We start from the raw sequence: 18,599 nt of genomic DNA, 5'->3' as shown, positions 1-18,599 counted from the left end.
TTCCGGACACTTTTTGTAGACGTTGCTTGTCTGAAAAGACCATTCCTAATTTTTTTTTAGTAATTAGCTTTTGTTTTTGATGAAGAGCATAGTGGGACTTTGAAAGAGTCACTTCAAAATGTTGCATCTGCGTTGACAGACGTTTTTAGATGGTACTGTCGTAGCAAGAAGGTAGTGAGTCCTTCCTAGGTCTGCATTGTCATTACCAGCTGCTTCAAATCACAAAGCCTGACTCAAAATTTAGCCCTTTCAGCCCCAAAGAGTGGCAAAAATGCGGCGTTGTTCGACTGCCAATATCTCCAATATACGCAAAACAATATCAAATAAAAGTTTAGTACGCTAACTGGCCATTCAGTATTTAAACCACATAATTTGTTATCACTAACTCTCAATTTTTGTTCCGAAATTCATTCTGAAGCTCTGAAGCAAGAGCGTTTAAAAAGAGAGGCAAGTTGAGATGGGTTTTTACTGGCGCTTCTAATAAAAGAATGTTTGCATGCGCAAATGATTTTGAAAAGGGCCACTTGATCAAACACTCGTTTTTGCGATTTGAAATGTAAGCAAAAATACAAAGCACTGGTACGCGTGTTTGCATTGAATCAAGCGGGTTTCAGTGTGAAGGATAGCCCACTATTGATTGAGGACCTTCTCTATATTTATCTAGGACAATGCACTTGTGTACAGCCATTTGTTGAGATTACAAATACACTGTTTGATTCAAAATGAGAATAACAAGACGGTAAAATGAAAGCATGGGCAAAATTCATTGAGTCAACAGGATTGTATGCTAAGCACATCCATTTCTAGCAGCATTGAAACTGCAAGCGAAGACAGGTTAATTAGCCATGTGAGTGTCAAATTTATGAATTATCTCATATTTCGCAATGACTTTCGGCTCTTTACAACAAACTTAGAACAGAATTAAGAACGAAAAGAACAGGAGAAGAAAAACGAAAATTAAATATAAAAACAATCTTTTGGTGGTGCAAAACTTGAAAATGGCTTTGAAAAAACCAAACATTTGAGTCGTACTAAAGCATTTCGTCTGACACTCTTCACAGTTAGAACGTAGATCGAAAACTCTACGCTAGGAAATATAAATACCCAGTTGTGGAGCGAAATAGGCCAATCAGAAACGTGAGCACATGATCGTTGCGGTCGACCAATCAGTGCCGCTTGCCTAATGTTTGCTTTTTTCAAAGCCATTTTTAAAAGAATATATCCCAACTGCTGCATTTCATAACTGTGATACTTAACTGCATTACTATTGATATTTCAGAAGTAATACTTCATATTAACAGTTAAGCAGTAAAGGTCGCAGACTTGAGCCACAATTGACACAATTGCATAATTAAACAATTTGCTAAATGGTTTCTCATTAGTAGCCTGTATATTTTTAACGTGTCAATTTAAAGTTGTGGGCATCCGATTCCAAACAGTTTTTCTCCAATTTCTCTCAGATCTTTCCAAACTCGCAACAAGGGGATTTCCCAAAGAAATACGCTTTAAATTTAAAGCTTTTTTGATAATAAAATCTTTCTACATCTTATCTGAAATATACTGAAATATAATTGAACATAAAACGGCGCTGAAAGAGCCTCTTTGGGATTTATAACATTTCTCCAATATGACATAAAAAATAACAATAATAGAGCTTGGGCTGTATAAGAATTAATTAAGATTAACTGATCAGCGTCCTCTAAAATGTCATCAACGAAGCTGCTTACTTCGTTTCTAAATGGCCAATGGCACCAAATCAAAGTTGGGAATCTTCATGGTGCATCATTCAAAAATCTGTTTAACTTTGTCAGATCGCTGATATTTTTGCCAGAATTTTTTCAAGATTTCCGAACGTTGGGGAAATTTTTTGCAACTTTGACAGATTCTGTATTAAAGCTTTGACGTCGATTCCTACAGAGAAAAAGCAGCATTTTTTCAATGGCTTATCAAAGAGATGTATGTGCATTGCATTTTCAAAATAGCTGCAAATAAAAAACTTCCTAGTCAATTTTTGCTGATATATATTGTTGGAGCTTAGTTTCTTCTTGGCCGCACTGTAAGCCTTACATGTTTCTAAGGATGTACCTAATTTAAAACTTTGAGAATAACACAGTAAGGGATTCAAAGACCACACGAGTGTCCCGAAAACATGTTAAAAAATTCTGGCAAATACAATATGTTGAAACGTCCTTGCGAATACAATGTAGAGCAAATGACATTTTTAAAGCACATAAAAAATCATCAACCAAATTTTGCATGTCCTATGCCCCAAAATCTCAATATTACACATACTTCAAACTTTTGTCTTTAACTGGACAATCATTTTGTTGATGCTAAATCTCCCTCCTAATAATTTTGCAGCATTTCCCCAAAATGATACCCATAATTCTGCTAGTTTCTTCAAATGGTACCTATAGTTCCGCACAAATTTCAAAAACTGATACCGATAATTCCGCACTTTTCAGAAAAAAGGTACCCCTAAATAATGGCATGTCTCCGTACCTTCAAACATGTTAAGGTATCCGCCCCCCCCCCCCCCCCCAGGGATTTGCAGCAATAATTTCCAGTTATCATAAGTAAAAAACACTATACTTGCTGCCTACCTTCTTTTGAAATGCAACTTTCTTCTTCCTTTTCTTCATTTTCCTGTTAGCACATATAGAGAAAATTGACAGCAAAAATTTCGTTTCTATCGTCTATCTATCTTTAGTTAAAGCTATAAAAACACAGTGTCAAATTAGTCCTGCAGTTGAAATGGTAGATGTCTCTTTTGGATCTCCCTTAATCTGTTTTGTTCTGTTATGAGGGTTACAAAATTTTAGGGGGTGCTTCATCGTAAAGACCCCCATTCTCCCTTTCTTTAGAGAAAATGCACGCGATGGACTTAAAATATCTGCAAGATCTTCAACTCTGTCACATATGCCTATGAGGGATGATATAACTAAAAATCATTTACTAAAACTATTTTCAAAAAGTGCTCTATCATAGTCTTATTAAAATACTTTTAGCATTTAGCGTTCTGTTACAATTCTCAGTCTAATTGAAATGCAACTGATTATGCTTAGGTCTATCAATACCGTCAGATGTTGCAATGTCACCGTGTTAACATTTCCCATATTGAATAACTTCCTACAACGTCCCCTAACTGCCAAACAACGTATTCGAGCGTCCATTCAATATAATCCTTTAGCTACTAAATCCCTACAAGCTGTACAAACCAACAAATACAAGCTGAACAGAATAATGATAGCACAAAGCCTATAATGAATTAAACAACGATTAATGGAAACCAACCTCTTCTTTTGATAATCCATCGAAAAAACTCCACAAATGTTCATTTAACAGGGAGACATTGTCATCAATTGTTGGTTGCATTTTGTCCAGGTCAGAGGAACTTGCTAGACTCAGCAAATGGCAGATTAGGCGGCAAATCTAGAAAAATTTAAAATTGAGAACTGGTAATTTTGTAATTGGTGACGATTATAGTTCTTCTCTGAACTGAACTTTATTTACAGTCTGGAAGCTGTTTTATGGATTCCTGTTGGCGTAGTTTATGGTATGATTTCTATGTCCATGGGCTACTAAGAAACAAACATCCATCTTTAGTCTAATTTGACTTTACATTTAACATTCATGGGACGAGATCCAAATGATTCCACTTCAATAAAGACCCCAAAAGGTTTCTGATATAAGTTCAGTTTATATGCAACACATATCAGTCTGAGAATGGAATACATAATTGACGTAAATCGAAGAAAAGATCAACATATTTGGCACTCGTTTGGCATGTCTTTAATAGCTAGATTTTTGGGTTTTGCTTTCTGATATATACTTGGTTTGATGTTGTAAGAAAAGGATAAAATCTCAAGTACTATTAAATTGCATAGTTTTTTAGCAACAAAGTCCATCTTCAAAATCAGTAGAGTTTATAAAAATGTTTTTAAATCAAAAGTTTACTAATCAGTCGAGAGCCTACCTTGTTTTGCAGATGTTTCTTGAACTTAAATTCAGTGAAATCTGACAAATTTTCTGAAGATATTAATGCATCGATAGAATAAACCCAAATGTTGACAAAGTGTTGTTCATCGCCATAGATTGATCTCATGTCTGGAGTGCTCAGAGCAATGGCAGCACTTATGCGAACCTAATGCAAGAATCAATATATTCATTTATTAATGGCATTAGTTGGGTAGAAATGAAAAACAAGCATAAACATAGCCAAATGAGATATATAATATCAGATTGGTCTGAACTGCCGAAAAAGATTTATGATGGAAAATACGAGGAGTGAAATTGCCACAAAAATGAAAGCTTAATGACAGAGTCGATGGAAAGAAAACATGGCTAATTTGAAACCGAGGTTGATAAATCGTATAAGGCTAGTCTTTTCAGGAAATAGATATGAGTAACCAGATACTAAATTTCAAAATCAGAAACATGGAATAATATATGAAAAACTTAAAGCTTCTACTTAAAAAGTATGTCGACTTCCTAGTTTGTTGACCAAGGGAACAAGCATGTAAACATTTATACAGATCTAATGTCATAATTGTTGACATTTTAAAATGAAAAAAGGTGATTAAAGCTAGCCACGTTCATTTTCATGGGAAAATTCTTCTGTTGGTGAAATCGATACTCTCATATTTTGCTAACTATGTGTGCCATCAGCGTGAAAATATGTACATGTGTACCGAGCTTTGAAAGCTTCAATAACTTATCAAAGAACTTTAAACAAAAACTAAACAACCCATTAATACTGTGCTCAATATGATGAGAGATGATTCTGCAGCCATGGTAACATATACTTGTTCAAAGGCAAATAAAGTTGACTAAGTTTTGGCCACAGAATCGAAGGTTAAACACCTAAGGTTCTTTGTATGTAAAGTAAATCTGTAAAGGCGAAATCAAATATTGAAATTAAATTTATACTTATAATATGCTAGCAAATAGAAATGAGTTAGCAAAACCAGAAAATGAAAATCAACTGAAAATTTCTATATTTATATTTTAAATATATTTGTTATTATAGATTTACCTTGAAATTTTTGCAGTCTTTCATTGCTGATCCCAAAGCTTTTAATATCTCCTCCTTATTTGGGAAAAATTGACAAGGTTTATTTCATGATTAACTCACTACGGTTGTTGCAAAAATCAATGAATTTTTCTAATATTCAAGGAAGATTAATGTGGCGGCAAAAAAATATTTTCTTTATGGAAACCTATGAAATGAGAGAAGCTTTTTCCCAGACAAAATATTATATCAAATAGGTTTGCGAAAATCGGACACAAAGTATTTACCAATATTTTTTTACTTGATTCAATAGTTTTTTCAAACGTGCATTATCCCTTGCTGTCATAGCTCAAGATATAGTCTAAATTAAACTTCTCGTGGTGATTTATTTGATTACTCTCCTAAAATCTCCTTTTAAACATTTTCCTTGATCCTTTTTGCAGCCCTGTAGATAGCTAAAGATTGTTGGGCGGGTAACTGATTGATTTTGCTGTAATCTAAGTTGTAACTCTGTACTAACAGAAACACGGTGGAATGTTGATAGATCTTTGGCTGTAAATACTTGATAGAACGTAGCATTGTGGTCATGATAGGCAAATAGCCCTTCAAAACAAAAGAAGAATTCGTCGAAAAAGCTGAATACTGTGTAGTCTACAAACTATCGATATTGATGCCAAAACTGTTTGTCAATAACCATTAAACCCCGGTAGATTATAAAAATGTTTCCTCAAAAGAATAGAATGTACGAAAATGAGTTTGAGTTACAAAAATTATCAGAAATCCTCTTATGAACTATTGTATGTGTTCTGTCGATAAGGGATGGGCTATTTAGATAAGCAGAAATACAAACGAATAATCTCACCATCCAAGGCACTTGGTCAAATGGCAATGAACTACCCTGGAACATGTTACTGCATGCATAACAAGCATTCCATCGGCCCTACAGAGAACACGAAATTATTGGTATAATACAACTGCTCACAATGGCAAGCAATTAGAAAAATAAGATTGGTAATTAAATTACTTTATGATGGACACTGGGAAGTATTTCTGATATGTCTATTTGATGTATTGAACAAGCTATATCCTCTTTATTATGATATGTTACATTGATTGATAGATTTGATGCATCAGAGCCAAGTGGTAGCTGTATAGCTAAAAACCGGAAGAAATTTCATTGAAAACAAAATGATTTAAAGTGTCATGCCGTCGTAAATTCTGAGGTCTTGCCTGCTAAGCTGAAAGATTGATAAAACAGCCTCTTGAATTTGCAGAAACACATCATTTTCAAGAGTTCTTATTTATTGTATAGTTCAATATATAAGCCTGTTTATATATAGATTATAATGTTTTTGCAATTTCTATCATAAATATTAGTTGCAAAATATGTACCACTATTCGAATAATAATAAATGTCAACAGACATGCTAGTTCTGATGTATCAGCAAACAAGTTCTGTTCGGGAAAATTACGCCTCATTTGAAGGACTAAAAATTTGCTGATACTTCGAGCGAGCATAGGTGTCAAATCTTGATTGGCTGCGAAAGGAATCGCCAAAGCAGGATTCCCCATCGTATGAACCAATCAAATTGCGAGAAAAGAAAAATTCTAAAATTTTTCATTTTTCGCAATTTGATTGGTTCAAATCGATGAGGATTCCCGCTTTGGCGATTCCTTTCGCAGCCAATCAAGATTTGACGCCTATGCTCTTCGAGCGTTCCTTTAAAAGAATTGCTAGTATCGACGTTTGAACAACCTGGCATACTTATAGCAGACTGATTTAAGATTTTATCAAGGGTATCAGAACCTACAAAGCTAGACTGGACACTGCTCAATAAAACCCAAAAAAATTTCACCTTCATTGGACCGGACACTATATTTTGGATCAACGTTGCAATCACTTCTTCGACAAGCTTCTTAACGTTGGGTTGCTCTAAAAAATAAACATTTGTGTTGGTAAGAATCGTATTCAAAATAAATATAACTGAAGCGAAAATTGATATCATTAGACACTGGAGAAGATCGCTCACCAAAAACTTTTGCCGGGAGCCACTTAAGCACATTTCCAATTGCTCTTACTCCATTTGGTTTGATCTAAGTGGAGAAGCAATAAGGTTTTGATACAATGGAAAGCAGCAAATCAAGCAGAAACCATATCTGTAATTACTTTGATAAAAACGTCACTCTTTTATAAGCACATATGAATTTTATAAGCACAAAAACTTTAAGGATTGTCACCTTTGTTGAAAACCAGATGTAAGTTTTCAGGAAAGATTAATACTAGTTGAACATTGAAACTTAATGAATGTAAGACATAGTGTGCCACAAATTATGCTTGATGTTTTTAGGCACCTCATACAGATACCATTTGTTTGGAGTACGAGAGCAGTGACAGAAGGAGGGGGTAGCTAGCCGACTATAGCCTCCACATCCCTCTAGAACACCATATTTGCCGGAAAATTTATCTCTTTTTCCTGAATTTTATCTCCTATTGCGCTCCTTGTCTAGAGGATCATCTTTTAATGTATTGCAAATTATAGATATAGCAGATCCACCTTCTAAAATACCAAGTTTACCTTGTCATGGTCTGATGCTGATTTCTTGCAAGCTTCAAGAAGTTCTAAAATGAATAAGCTGGAGAATTCCAAATTGCTTTCAGTCGAAGACCTAACGAGAGAAATCAATCAATATTGCCTTCGTGTCAAATCTTACATGTGTTCAAATCCTAATCACAGTTTGTATCGAGGAAGTTAATACAAGAAGCTGTATAATAAATGGGGATTTCTTGATCGTGTTTATAGCAAAAAATTGACCGTCGAAAAGGTGCAGTGGAGTTTAAAAAGCGAGGTAACGAAATCATACAACAATTTTCAATACAAAAGCGAGAGACAAAAAGAATATCTGTGTTAAGCAGCAAAGGGCATAAACTATATCATCGATATACAGTACAAAGTTTAAATAGATAAAAATGTATCTGACAAATCATTAAAAAGCAACTCCATGAAATCGTAATGTCAACTAGCGTCATCTTTCCTATAATTTAAAAAAAAGGAATTTTATTCTTTTCGGTGATACCTTTGTTGTTATTCATAGGTTTATTACAATCCAATGGAAGGAGAAAACGAGAATTAAGCAATTTCAAGAGCTAGTACAAATACAGATTTTATGTAATAAAAGTACCAGTTAGTTATGAGCGAATTTGTCAAATTCCCAAACGACCATCCAGCTTTGATTCTGACATTCAAAGAGGGGGACTTGAGTTGCCTGAATATTACTTCACCAACATCAACAACAAAGGAGTGATCCTGAGATACAAAGAGACAAACATCATAAAAAAGTCAAAAATGAGATGCTTAATGATAAGACAAACAATAAATCGGCGGTTTAGAATCAATATAGTGGTAGAAGAATACAAAGAATAATATACAGTAATATTTCACCTCAGCACATGGTGCTTGTACAAAGTAAAGATTGATTCTTAAAGGTTTAATTTAATTTCAAATTTTCATTTTCTAAATCATTTCTAATATTTTGGAGTGTTCGTCGTCGATTATAGCCCATGCTATGATCCGGCGCAGCAAGGGTCCGGTGGACAGCCATTTGCAGTGTTCATTTCTGTCGGTATAATTAAGATTAGTCTACGTGCTCTTAAAATTGGCCTTTTTGTTTTAAAAGCTCTTCATGGAAAATAAAAACGTGTTTAACGGTAAAGCCAGTATAAATCGACTCGCTTTGGCAAGGTTTTATACAGTTACTAATTGAAAATAAAGACACGATGAAAGATGTTTGTTAAAAACAACCCCTTACTTACCTCTTTTACAAAGCTGTATGTGACGAGTATACCGAGTGCCCTGATGGCAGCAGACTAGAACAGAAAAAAAGAATAAAAAACCGAGCGATCACTACAGCATTGAGTCAATCTCATCCTTATCTTCTACCCTTCTTCGCACTTTGAATGTTATGCATACACCTTAGCCCTCTGAATATGCATCTTGAAGATTGGACGTTTCAGGCTGCGTCGTTTTATAGTAAACCGACCTCGTTCCAAGGGCGAGAGGAAGAAGGCTGAATTTGCCTTTGACAACTGAAGTTAGTATTCCAAGACTATTTGTAAGGATTTTAAGTCTGATCTTCTTCTAAACTTACCTTTATTTGATTGTCGTTATCATCGGCTGCACCAAGTAAAAGAGTTTTTACCATGATTTGATACCTCATCTATAAGAGACATTCGTATTGGACAATTATACATTTACAGTTATTAATTAAACGACCAAAGTCAAACGGTTATTAAGTGCGACGCTTCAAGGGGGTGAAATTCCATTTGTCGAACCAGAGGACATTGCGTCCAAGCACAATGAAGACTGTTATTTGAGTGGTAGTGTAAAAGATAAAGTTGTAAGGGCAAAATGCTAAAAGTGGTCAAAAGGACATACGTGTAATTCAAGAAAAACATCGTCACTGATCGTTGAAAGAACATCACAAGCAGCTGATAAGATTTTCGATACAGGCGTTGCTGACTGAAAGAGTCCAATCAATGGACCATCAAAAACCTCTTTCCAGAATAGAATTTGCTGAAGAAAATGAAAGAATAGCTTAGCTTTCAAATCAAGAGTGGGTGTATTGCTTCTGTAATTTTCTTAATTCCTTTTCGTTTTCAAATTAAGACAAATACACCATAAAGATCAGAAAACGTGCTAAAAGCTATAAAAAGTTTTTTTTACCTCTTCTAGATTGCTGTTAACATCCGCTCTTAATTTGGAGAGGCTTTTTCCAAATTCTTCCAATAACTGAAAGCAAAAATGATTATGTCACCAAAAGTAAGCACCTGGTTATAAACAGAAACATTTTTAAAACACCTACAAATGAGTAGTTTTGCAATTGCACTAGACCGATAAGTATTGTTTACTTTAGCTAGCAGGTTAGACCTCACAGCATCCTCGAATGGTAGATTAGGCAACACGTAACATAAGTAATTATTGCTTGATTAATACCTTGATAGCATGAACAGACAGCGTGCACTCCATCATTTTGACGTATCTTTTACAAATCAAAAAGAGCAACACCTTACGCTCTGAGCTGCAGAAAAAGAACAAGGAAGATCATAGACAGGCAAACGCAAAAAGTTCCACTGTTGAAGAGTTAAACTATACACAAGAACCAAAACAATTTAAACATTTAAAATCTATGGATTCGAGCTTGGCCCTCGAAGGTCAGAAATTCTTTAATATAGTTAACCTGTTTTGAGAAGTTACGAATTGTAGCGTACACGTGAGGAGGTTTTCATAAAATTTCTGATTTAAGCCATTGAAGGAAAGTTCATACTTTGAGACAAGACAAGGATAGAACTGGACCACAATTTTCAGTAACTGTAGACATTGATTTTTGATTCGTTCTTGATTTGTTGAGTCTGCAAAATAACAAGTGGAATTCGTTGAATTATGTATCAATCCCCATTGCTTTATTTGAAACCGAAATGTATCTACAGATATAGGATACAAGAACCAAGGCATAATATTAAAGATGAGAGACATCATTGAAAAGAGAAAACTGCAAGTAAGGTTGCAGCTTTACCAACTGCTGATCGTTTTGCATGGAGCTTTTAGTCTAAAGGTGCTGACCTGCCATCACAGCGACCCTGCAAATATATCGGACTGTCTTTTCTTCTGTTACAAGCACATCATACAAACGCACTGGCTAAGAAAATAGCTCAGAAAGCACATTGTATTATCACGTTTATTTACAAAGACTGTCCATGAAAAGCATAGCAGATGACTTAGTTCTTAAATGCTGATCAGTACTCTTCAGAACGTTAAGTAAGTTAAGTTAAGTAAGTAAGCGAAGAAAGTTGAGTAAAACGAACCTGTCGTTGAGCCATCTCTGTCGACACGCTCAAGCTCAATGTAACAATACTTAACGAGCCAAGATCTGAAAGTGACGTCACGACTCCCAATTTCTGGTAGCATTTTTTGTATTGTCTTTGGGGTATTCAGCATTAACGTTTTGATTGCCGCATCATCTGGCTTAACAGACAGACTGGCAGCAAAGCAAGTAAGTGTAGATATAGTGACATTGAGGTCTATAAGTAAAAATAATTGATATTATGAAGAAGAAAAGGAACCGAAGGGTACCGTTAGCAAGGTCAAGACCAAGTTATTCGTCTGATTGATCGGACGGACGGCTACAGCAAAACCCGAGTCGTCAAAAAGTACAATTCAATAAGTTTGTAGAATTCAAAATTGAATATCTACCTTAAAGAAGATAAAAAGAAGTCTGCACTAAAAAGGAGGATGCCATAAAATTAAATGTCAATTGGATCAACAGTTATCTGGCAGTAATTTTCTGAGGCATATGCAAAATAGCATGATCCAGCAAAGCGCCGTTCCTCAATACGATGTAAATATAACTCGGAACTTCTGTGCCTGCACTTTTACGAATTTATCAGTTTTATTGCAACTGCAGGCTGCAGTTAAAATAAAACTTATAAATTCGTAAAAGCCAAAGCTTCGACTCATTAGTCAGTCAAAAGCCAAAACTTCGAGAGCTTTTCTTGCATTTTCTGCACATAAATAGTGTTTTCCAGTGATGTTTTGAATGTCACAATTGTTACAACCAAACAGAGGAGCAAGTGAACAGCCAAAAATCAGGCACAAAATAAACTCACCAGATACATAAAGAAATCGTGGGATTAATGCAATGATCTTGTGTAGGTTTTCTGCTCCTATCTTTTCATAGGGAGTATTCAATACCAAAATCGACAAGCACTGGTGAAAAATATATCAAAGTATTAATACCAAAAAATACTGCATAATTTTTTCTATTCCCTTCTTTAATTCCCAATTTCTCGCATGAATTTTCAACATCGTATGAATCATACCGTAATAAGTTGTCAAATTTTAGCAAATATTCATATATAAAAAAGGCGAAGTTAGCAAATTTTCATATTTAATCTGTTAATTAATAATTGTCATACATGAAAAGGAGCTGGTTGAATGGCATTAGCAAATTATTCGGGGTCAGAGAAAGCACTATTACGAGAATGAATGCGCATACCATATTCCTTCAGATTATTCTCTACCGATTTGCTTACTTCTGCCATACAAACTGAGAAATTATCATTGACACAAATTACTACAAATGTGAACAAAAATTACTTGCAGCGCCTTTTCCTTGGCAAAATCAGACTTTCTGCCATTCAGATGCTCAAGAAATGCTTCATGTAAAAGCACCAATGACTGATTTAATTTCACCGAAAATGGAACGAATGAGCGTGCGATTGTCTGCAGACTTTGGGTCCTGAAATTCAATTTTAACAGACAGATCACGGAAAAGAAACAAGATGATTACATATATATATATATTTATATATTTACACTAAATGACCTTATGTAGAGAAGACCGGGAAAGAGACGGAGGGCCATGAAACTTACCGAAGTAATGAAAAGGCTATTATTTCAAATACTGGCTAGGCAAGAAACGATTTCATAACCACGTGACACCTCACCTGTCAACAGCAGCTTCGAGATATTGCTTGGAATCATTGATAAGCTCAATGAGCGTGGATAGCGCAGAAAGTCGGACCTATCAAAAGAAAACAAATTGCAATAAGCACCATGTTTTAACCTATTACCTTCAAAGGTTCCTTCAAGAACTAGAGCTTTGAAGACATTCATCCCAAATTGTCCTACAGCTGTCCTCCTAGATACGGTGTCATTTTATTTGGAAAATAAACGGACTTTGGAAAGAACTTTTGTTAGGTTTTTTCGAATGTTGCAGTGATAGCACGAATCAAGGAAGACCATTATAAAACAAGAAGAAAATGCATTTTGAAGTAACTAATTTCCAGAAAAACGCTTTACCAGTGCATGAGAACAAACATTCCACTTCCAAGAATAAGCAACATAATGGCCATCATGCTCTCATATGTAAATGAATGACCTCTTTGAGATAGAACAAACCTTGGCAGTGGGATCGTTAATAAAACTTGACATCAAAGAAGGTTCGAGATGGGAAGGAGCTTCTGGAACAAGCAGTAGCCAAGAGGAGAGTTTAGCACGTCGATCTGATACCTGAAATTGGAAAAGTTAATGTCTGAAATCTTTAAATAGTCAAAGAAGTTTTTTTCATGAAAGGGGAACAACCAAGCTAGTAAGCTACAGTTTATGATAATTTCGTTGCAAACCAAATGTTATGCAAAAGCAACTTCCGATAACGAAATGTACAAATCGTTATATTTCTTAAACTTGCACATATTGCTAAATGCACTAAAGACTTTCAAATCTTTCTTCCCTTACTACTTGAACAGCTTCAGTTGTGAAGCCAAAAACAGGGCCAAGAATACCTAAAAGCACACAATTTTCTTTTCACTATTTTCGCTAAAAAATATTTTAAAAATTCCATTGGTTTACCTTGAGAATATCTTGAATACATTTTGCTGCATTTTGTCTTATCCGACAGCAAGTTCTCCTAAAATGAAGATCGACAAATCCAAAGAAATAATACGGCTTTGATCATAAATTTCTATATCAGTCTTTAAAAACAAAAGCATTTCATACTCGATACCTCCATGCAAAAGCTTCCATATAGGTTAATCAAATATATGGTTCTTTAATAAACATTTACTTTATTGTCATTAATTAATTAGTTTGGATTTTCGAGCACCGCAAATTCTGTTTCATGTATTTTCACATTGAATGCAGTAGATTCTACTATGAAAATTTAATTTTTTGATAAGAGTTACCCGTGAAGGCTTTACTGGATGTTGTTTAGGAAGATTTGGTCACTCAAAAATACTCATCACCTTATTGGTTCGTTTTTCAAGCATTACGTATTGGTTCGTTTGATACCTACCTTACACTGCTTCTAAAACCAGTTTCTGGGTCAGAAAAGTCAGATTCCGAACTTGACTGACTAGAAACTGTATACCCCTCTTGTGTAAAATTAAGAATGTTGTCGTCCTTCATTGCAGTGGACTGAAGATCTGATACAGTGTTTTCAACCGATTCTTCATCTTCTTGGGAATTCACATGCCGTCTGCTGCTAGACCTTTTCCCCTTTCGCTTCTTCTTCAGAACTTGCTTTGCAACAGGACATTTAGTTTTCTTGGTCAACACTCCACTGTCAAACGCTGGTGCTAGATACCGGAAGAGAAGACGGTTTCTTAAGATAATTATAAGGAAAGGAGAGGACAGAAAGAAAACAATTAAAAAGCTCAAACACATTTTATGTGTCACTTGTATTGAAAGCAGATGGTATTTACATAATGATTATTCGGAATAACCCAGAAAGAAGGTCTTATCAATGCAACGACAGTTTGAAAACCTTTGCTCATTTAATGTGACATAGTTGTTGCTTGCTACAAGTTCACTTTTTTGCTGCAAAATAAGGTCTAGCACAATATTTATTAGTATTCTATGTGCATATTGCATTAGGCAACTCTAGTGTCATCTTTATCACGAGAAAAAACAAGAAGTTGTAATTTGGCTGCAGTAGCAGGTTCATGAACCAAATGACGACTTGTGGTATCAAACCTGTTCTAGCAGAAGGGAGGTTCTTGACAAGATGGGCGATGATACTTTGAGATGCAGGTAATCCGTAAACCAGGTATACCTAGGGTAGAACAAAGCTCAATTAGTGAATATGATACATGGGGCTGGATAAACATGACTAAATTAGTTAATGTTTGAAAAGTCACTTTTGGAGGTTAGCTATTCAAATTCAAATTCCATGGCATCGAAATTTGACAAGATCAACAAGTAAAAGCAAATTTATCAACCTAAGTAGGCCTAAATACCGAAAACATGAAGTTTTGGCATCTTTTTCTGCAGTACTTGTAAAAACAGCAGCACTGCAAAGAATCAAAAGACAAGCAGGAAGGGAGGGGGTAGCATTCTTGAACTTTATACAAAAACACTTGGGGTTATATTTTTGAGAAAATTGTTATATAAATCTTTAGACAAAACTCTGATACTTCTTCCCCTTGTATCCAACCAGCTGATTCGATTATAAGAGATAGTATCAATAAGACTATTGCTTTCAATGACATGATAAAAATTACATAAAATCAAAACTATTATATTGGTGTTTTGAAAAAATTTCAGAACCCTTAAAAGTGCAATTGCAAACTCTGGTTCCACTATTCCATCTTGAGGAACAATTGTTGTTACAGCTTGTTGTAGAACCTTCAATGTCTTGGCAATAAGCTGAAAAAATAGCAGAATTTTTAGGAAAATGGTCCTAAAAAGACATTGTTAGATAACAAATAAAAAAGACACTATTATTGAAAATGAGATGAAACTCCAACGGGGAAAAGTATAACAATATTTGCTATTTCTGACAGAGCTGGGTCTTAAAAGGAATTTAAGATGATATCCCATGTCTTTCAGGAGTTGGTTTTTGGAAAAATTGGCTTATAGTGGCTAGAAACGTAGCAGCTGATACCTTTACTTCAACATGAAACATTTTTAATCTTATATCATCTCATGTTAAGTAAAGTTTAGGTTCAAGGGAAATAATGTAACATAGGGACATGAAAATGATATAGAAATTCAATTCTATTTTTATATTGTACAAAGGAACAGATACAGCAGGGGTGGGGGTGTAGGGGTGTGAAACTTTCCAATATTTCTGTGTCCTTCAGAAAAATTTTGCTTCCATTAGGTAAAAATCATTGGTGGTCAGTAGTAATCAAATATTACCAAGATTTTCCTTTTTATTGATCTTTCTATCTTTTTTATCTTAGAGTTATATAATTTAATATAATTTTGAAAAAGGGTGTTTCTATCATTTTCCAGTGACCTTAAGTGTGTGGTACCGAAATATAATTATTATCTGACAGCCCCCCCCAATCCTTGTGGCTTGAATCTGCCCCTGATTGTACAGTCTTAAGACCCCTAGCAATAAGGTATGAAGGACTTTAATCACTTTCAATAAGGTTTCAAAGTAACTTCATACACACCTTATGTAACTCAAGATTTTCCATATCTTCAATATTCAGTAAGGCTCTTAAATAATCCATGATATTCTGGTAGCAGACTTTAAAGAATGATTTGTCTATGTATGAACCAGAGGATGATCTGAAAGCAATAATCAGAAGCCTTATTTTTCTTATTCATTGGAGCAAATTTCAAACTTATATTAGCAATAGTTGAGAGTAAAGAAGTTATGCTATATTAAAGGTACTCACTTTGCACATAGATTACCCAAACACTGTATGCATTCAATCTGACTGATGAAATCACCATTTGAAGGTTTTAGCAGTGACCAAATAAAGTGTGATGGATTCAGCAATTCTTCCAGTAGTTCCTTAAAAAAGAAAACAGTGAAAGCTACGAATTTAGACACTTCATTGTGTCCTGTTTGAATTCATTTTGCAACAATACTTCTGCCATTAGGTCTTGGATACCAACTCTTTGAACAAGACAGGCTGGTAAATATAATCAGAATGTATGCATACATGGAAAAATTCCAATGGTATTGGTATTGGTAATCGAATGGCATTATCTTGTTCTGTTAGACTTTCATTCAGACTACTGGGTGAATTCCTCTGGCGAACACCTAGTTAACCTTATCAACATAAGGTATGATGAGACCAACAACAAAATAAATATACTAGCTTACCAAGTCAATATATGGCCCATTCTGATATACCACTGCCCCCAGTGCTTGCAAGAAGTTTATTTTCAGTGAAGCTGGTGATTCCATGAGACTTGATAAGATAAATCGTAACACAATGGGGAGAACTTCTGGAGATAATGTCCTCTAAAAATCGAATTGAAGAATTTATTGAATAGAAATGTTGCGTTTCTCCATCAATACATATCACTCATGCATCTTCAATAGCCACTTCTTTGCATTTAAACTAACAACATCAATTACCTTTGATTGCATAAAAATTAGATAATAAGGTATTTAAAGGTTGTGTGTTTGCAATATTTTATTAATTGAGAACAACAAGATCCCTTCTGATAATATGATTTTGTTTGAAGTACATCCATAAAACATTATCTGGTACTTCATGTACATCAAAATACCAAACATATTTTAGTGTTTTCACATTCTGGAAATCTTGAAATCTCCTTAAGATATTCTTAATTGTAAAAATATAATGCAAATAAAAGAGGATTTTGAAAGAGCAAAATCTGAACATGAAACTTACTTGTTGCTTGACAAGAATAAGATACATTGCATCTGCAAACTTGCTTTTCAGCAACAGGTGTTTTTCTTTTAAGATCCTGCATCCATATGTAATGAAGGAGAGGAAGTCCTGCCAAATTTACAAATCATCAGAACATATAAAGAAAAAAGACTGATAAGAGAAAAAACAAAGGAAGAAAATTCAAGACTTGATTTGTCAGTCTTTCAGTGAAATCTTGCTTCTGCCATTGTTTGGAAAAAAACAATTGAAGATTTACTAAAGATTTAGTATAAATTTGTAAATGGTAAAAGGATGTAAAATCAATTTCAAATATCAACTATCAATTTTTCAAGAAACCTATGAGAAGTATTGATATACAAAAGAATCATTTTCAGTTCAATCACCTGATTCCTGAAAAAGCTTTTAATTTTGTTACTTGCATAGCCAAAGAAGTTGACAAATTACGTAAGCAGCCATTTTACCATTGCATTTAAAAGCATGCAAGTACAATATTTTGGTTATTCAACAAAAATTTCTGGCCTTTTTTATAGTGAGCCTAAAATTTTTTATCTGATAAGCCTGTTTCACACTGGGGAGAATAACCCTAATATTGAAAATTACCATTTTGATTTATGGTCAAAATTGCAAATTAATGTGCATCTGCTGGTTGTCAGCTGAGATTTGCCTGAACAGTCATGAGAACAGAACAACACAAACTGTTTTTTTCTCATAACTGTTCTGAAGGCAAAGGGTAAAACTGAAATATGTGTGAACAATCTGGGCAGTCACAAGGCTCAAGCCATGCAAATGCAAAATGTCTTTTAAAATCATGGCCAGTTTCCAAGAGGATGAAGCAGAGGATGAACCATTGATCGAAGTACAGAAATAGTTTTGCATTTCATTGTAAAAGTTGGACTAGGTGACCATACAAGCTCCATGTTTGCACGCTTTTGATGACTGTTAATGATAACTTACTCAACTTTAAATCAAAAGCAAAGTGAAAATAACCTCTTCTGTCATATGCTGAGATCCCTCTCGTCGTTGTGGGTTATCAGCAGCACAGGATACGTGTGCAAGCGATATGAGTTGATCTAGAAGGCTGTTTGCATTCATCCGAAACTGATCATTAGCATCATCACTCATATGCAACTTTCTGAACCTTTGAATAACGTCTTTCTCCGCCATCATTGATGTTTTCCAATCCGTTCAAGTGATGGATGGACTGCTCGGGAAATGTCGATGTCGTATTTTGCCAACCTCACTCAGTTTTTTCGTCTGATCATTGCTTAGATGCAAAGGAAAAATCGGATTTTCATTTTAAACCCTTGGCAACTGCATGTTTAAATCATATTTTTCTTCATTAATCAAGAACTGATGCTATTTTGAAAGAACCCCTTAAACGAAAAATGCCGCCATTACCAAAAACCTCGTCTTGAAACAAAACAGAGGAGAAGA

At 34.7% G+C, this 18,599-nt stretch overlaps 1 protein-coding gene across 1 annotated transcript; it reads right to left on the bottom strand.

The window, feature by feature from the left end:
• Positions 1-1,504: 1,504 nt before the first annotated feature.
• Positions 1,505-18,543, bottom strand: LOC135683216 (HEAT repeat-containing protein 6). Its single transcript, XM_065198417.2, has 30 exons — positions 18,153-18,543; positions 17,166-17,273; positions 16,628-16,768; positions 16,194-16,312; positions 15,966-16,083; positions 15,112-15,210; positions 14,539-14,617; positions 13,859-14,141; positions 13,417-13,474; positions 12,967-13,077; positions 12,513-12,589; positions 12,163-12,304; positions 11,673-11,772; positions 10,872-11,087; positions 10,334-10,418; positions 10,003-10,087; positions 9,733-9,798; positions 9,445-9,582; positions 9,158-9,226; positions 8,823-8,876; positions 8,192-8,316; positions 7,588-7,678; positions 7,042-7,105; positions 6,868-6,944; positions 5,874-5,951; positions 5,036-5,089; positions 3,977-4,144; positions 3,295-3,432; positions 2,604-2,646; positions 1,505-1,911 (listed from the first exon to the last, which is right to left on the bottom strand). The coding sequence occupies exons 1-30, from the start codon at positions 18,330-18,332 to the stop codon at positions 1,808-1,810; spliced, it is 3,270 nt and encodes a 1,089-aa protein (XP_065054489.2). The 5' UTR covers positions 18,333-18,543; the 3' UTR covers positions 1,505-1,807.
• Positions 18,544-18,599: the final 56 nt, after the last annotated feature.

The sequence above is a fragment of the Rhopilema esculentum genome, chromosome 7 (genome assembly GCF_057945365.1).
Source record: "Rhopilema esculentum isolate cy_ngs chromosome 7, ASM5794536v1, whole genome shotgun sequence".
Taxonomy (NCBI): Eukaryota; Metazoa; Cnidaria; class Scyphozoa; order Rhizostomeae; family Rhizostomatidae; genus Rhopilema; species Rhopilema esculentum.
Note: the sequence above shows the minus strand (reverse complement) of the source record. Positions and strands in the feature narration are given on the sequence as shown.

Excerpts from the sequence above, each read along its gene's own strand:
- LOC135683216 (XM_065198417.2), bottom strand. The coding sequence starts at position 18,332 with ATGATGGCGGAGAAAGACGTTATTCAAAGGTTCAGAAAGTTGCATATG. Across the intron at positions 12,590-12,966 it reads TTAACGATCCCACTGCCAAG|GTCCGACTTTCTGCGCTATC; the intron begins GTTTGTTCTATC and ends TTCTTTTGATAG. Across the intron at positions 1,912-2,603 it reads AAGTTGCATTTCAAAAGAAG|GAATCGACGTCAAAGCTTTA; the intron begins GTAGGCAGCAAG and ends TTTTCTCTGTAG.